This window comes from Cyprinodon variegatus, unplaced genomic scaffold (genome assembly GCF_000732505.1).
Source record: "Cyprinodon variegatus isolate N-32 unplaced genomic scaffold, C_variegatus-1.0 Scaffold470, whole genome shotgun sequence".
Lineage (NCBI taxonomy): Eukaryota > Metazoa > Chordata > Actinopteri > Cyprinodontiformes > Cyprinodontidae > Cyprinodon > Cyprinodon variegatus.
In genome coordinates, this window is record NW_015150923.1 from 101,712 (window position 1) to 104,773 (window position 3,062).

General features: G+C 35.3%; 1 protein-coding gene across 1 annotated transcript in view; it reads left to right on the plus strand.

The window, feature by feature from the left end:
* The first annotated feature begins 1,100 nt into the window (after positions 1-1,100).
* LOC107094204 (von Willebrand factor A domain-containing protein 5A-like) overlaps positions 1,101-3,062 on the plus strand; it is a 25,556-nt gene continuing 23,594 nt past the window's right edge. The window contains exon 1 of the mRNA XM_015389692.1: positions 1,101-1,110. Within this exon, the coding sequence (XP_015245178.1) occupies positions 1,101-1,110 (10 nt within the window). The remainder of the gene's footprint in view (positions 1,111-3,062) is intronic.

Here is a 3,062-nt window from a genome sequence, read left to right on the forward strand (position 1 = left end):
GTGTAGGGGACAGATATGATCTTTTTTTTTACTTTGTCATTCTAATACAAAAACCAATGAGAAACTGATATAAATTTCTAACCTGTTGCAACTGCCCCACTCTCCCCTACCTTAAATGGAGTGTTTCCACAAATCCATCAGTTCCAATATTTTACAAACACATGGAAAGCTGTTCACTAGGCTGACATGAAATTGAACCCTGTCTTGCCGCTCTTGTTTGAAGTCAAATAAAACTGAGTCAATAAGGACTGTAAACTGGAATAATGATCAAGTTAAGCATAACTAAGAAGTGGAAAACACTTAGATTTCCTTAAGAAAACACACACAGGTAGGGAAGCAAAGAAAATCTGTACAGCAGCACTCAGACTGCTTCCTCTCTGGCCTGCTGCCCGTCAGTCCAGCTGGGCACATCCGGAGGTGACATTAATACTTTTACCACTAGATGGAGATGTTGGTTCTTGGTCCTTAGGGTTTTCTCAAAAAGACCTTCCATTTTGGAATTAATGAATGACGTCTTTTGTTGTGATTTTTCATCAGTGTGACAAAGATGCAGGAAACCAGTGGAACTTGGATTTAAATGCAGGTGTTAACTTAAGCATTTGCAACGTAGCACCTGCTGATATAATTGTGTCATAACGTCTACCCTAACCACTAAATCCCTTAATCACTGTATAGAGCGGGTCTGGTTGACGAGAGCATGTCTGACCTCCTTATCAATGTTAACCCTAGTTGACATCCAAATGTTGACATCCAAATTGGTTCAATTTGTATGTTTTCTAAGCCAAAACAAGTGTCCGGGCTTCTATATAAAGCTTTGAGCTCAACGCTAATTCTGACATTTTGAATTAAACAAGCTTCCTGGGAACCGAAATGTCTTCAAACTTGGAAACAAAGTCCAGTGGATTGTTTTTATAACTTTTTTGGAGTGCCATGGCTGTTGCTGCATATTGTGTTTGGGCAAACAATTTGTTATAGATGACTGTTAGCCTAATACTTCCTCCAAATAATCATGTCACTGCACAGTTGTCTTATTATACAGCGTGTCCTCGGTAGAATTCACTGGTCAAGAAGATGCCACAGGATGCCATATATATGTCTGTATGGAAACAGGTAAAATAATATATGAAAGGTCTATGCCAATCTTTATTGTCCATTAATAACTACAAATTGTCTAAGAATAGCTTAGCTAGGCTAGACAAGTAACAAATATACATTTTCTCAATGCATTTTTAAATTTGTTTATTGTTACCATCGCTGAAAAATAGGTGTAAAAAATGTAGTAAAAAACATTCATAAAGTAATTTTCTAATTTTATAAATTCTTGAAAATGTGTTAAAAATTCTCACAGCTTAGTTGCTATATTTGTTATAAAAATAATATTATATACATAGCTGAATTTGTGTTGTGCTGACATTTGAGTGTGACTTTTTCCCACAGTGGAAGCAGCAAGACTCTGTTAATTGTGTATTTTTTGTTTGCTCAGTCATTTGCTTACTTCTTGACTATTTGCCCGTCAGTGATGGCATATGTGTTTCACCTCTTCAGGCAGCTGACTGCTGACAGCATTGCAGGACTCTTTGCTTGCACCATGCTACCCATATGCTGAAAACATTTTCACACTTAGGTTNCTCTTGAGTTATCCACTGAATAAGATAAACATCCTCAAATAACTCAGAAAAATGCATCTATATTTAACTTCTAGATCAGAGGTCTGTGAGAAATGCCACCTTGTTACACCTTGTGTAACTGTTTGTGTGAGTGGTTTGTTTCTTGATAAGAAAAAAAATATGGTAATATAAAAAAATCTGTTGAAGTACATTGGCACAGTGAAATAAGTGGCCGTTGAATACTCAAAGATGCCAGGATTCTACCAAGCTACTGACTGTTAGTAAATAAGTATTTTCTATTGATGATGTCATTATTGTTGTTGAATTAATAAGAAGTGTTAGAACCAAAAAATAAAGTAACAGTATATTTAAAATGTTAAATATATGTCCTAATAGCATGGCATGACCTGCTGAAAGGATAGCAAAGAGTCACTGCACAGTTGTCTTATTATACAGTGTGTCCTAATATAAAATAATACAATATTATCCATTAATAACTACAAATTGTCTAAGAATAGCTTAGCTAGGCTAGACAAGTAACAAATATACATTTTATTAATGCATTTTTAAATTTGTTTATCGTTACCGTCGCTGAAAAATAGGTGTAGTAAAAAACATTCATAAAGTAGTTTTCTAATTTTATAAATTCTTGAAAATGTGTTAAAAATTCTCACAACTTAGTTGCTATATTTGTTATAAAATAATATTATATACAGAGCTGAATTTGTGTTGTGCTGACATTTCTTTAGATGTGACCTTCAAGGTTGGAGTGTGACCTTTTTCCCACAGTGGAAGCAGCAAGAATCTGTTAATTGTGTATTTTTTGTTTGCTCAGTCATTTGCTTACTTCTTGACTATTTGCCCGTCAGTGATGGCATATATGTTTCACCTATTCAGGCAGCTGACTGCTGACAGTCATTGCAGGGCTCTTTGTTTGCACCATACTACCCAAATGCTGAAAAAAACATTCACACTTAAGTTAGATATTTTCATCCTATACTAAATAATTATTTTCTTGCTCTTAGAGATGAGAAAATACCAAAAGAAGCTAAAGGTACATTTTCCATGATGGCAGCCCACAGCTCCCAAAGGGATGGGTTAAATGCAGAGAGTTAATTTCTCCAATGCGAGATCAATAAAGTTAAATTATTATTATTATCAACATACTGAATACCCTCACCAAACTTTTTTTCTTTTTTTAAACAAATTAAAGGCTATTTTCAATGACAGCCACGCTGCAGCAGATTGGTGCCAAACATGTTCTTTTGAGGGTACAGCAGAGTTAAATTTCTGTAGTACTTTATATGGACAACAGAGAACAGACCCTTCAGGCCATGCAGAATTGGGAGGGAGATTGTGATAGGAACTCTCAAGCTGAATTTTTTACTTTTGTTTTTTAAAAGTGTTACGGCCGATGGCCTTTTAGGACTGTTCAGCCTTGTTTTCTTTTGCAGG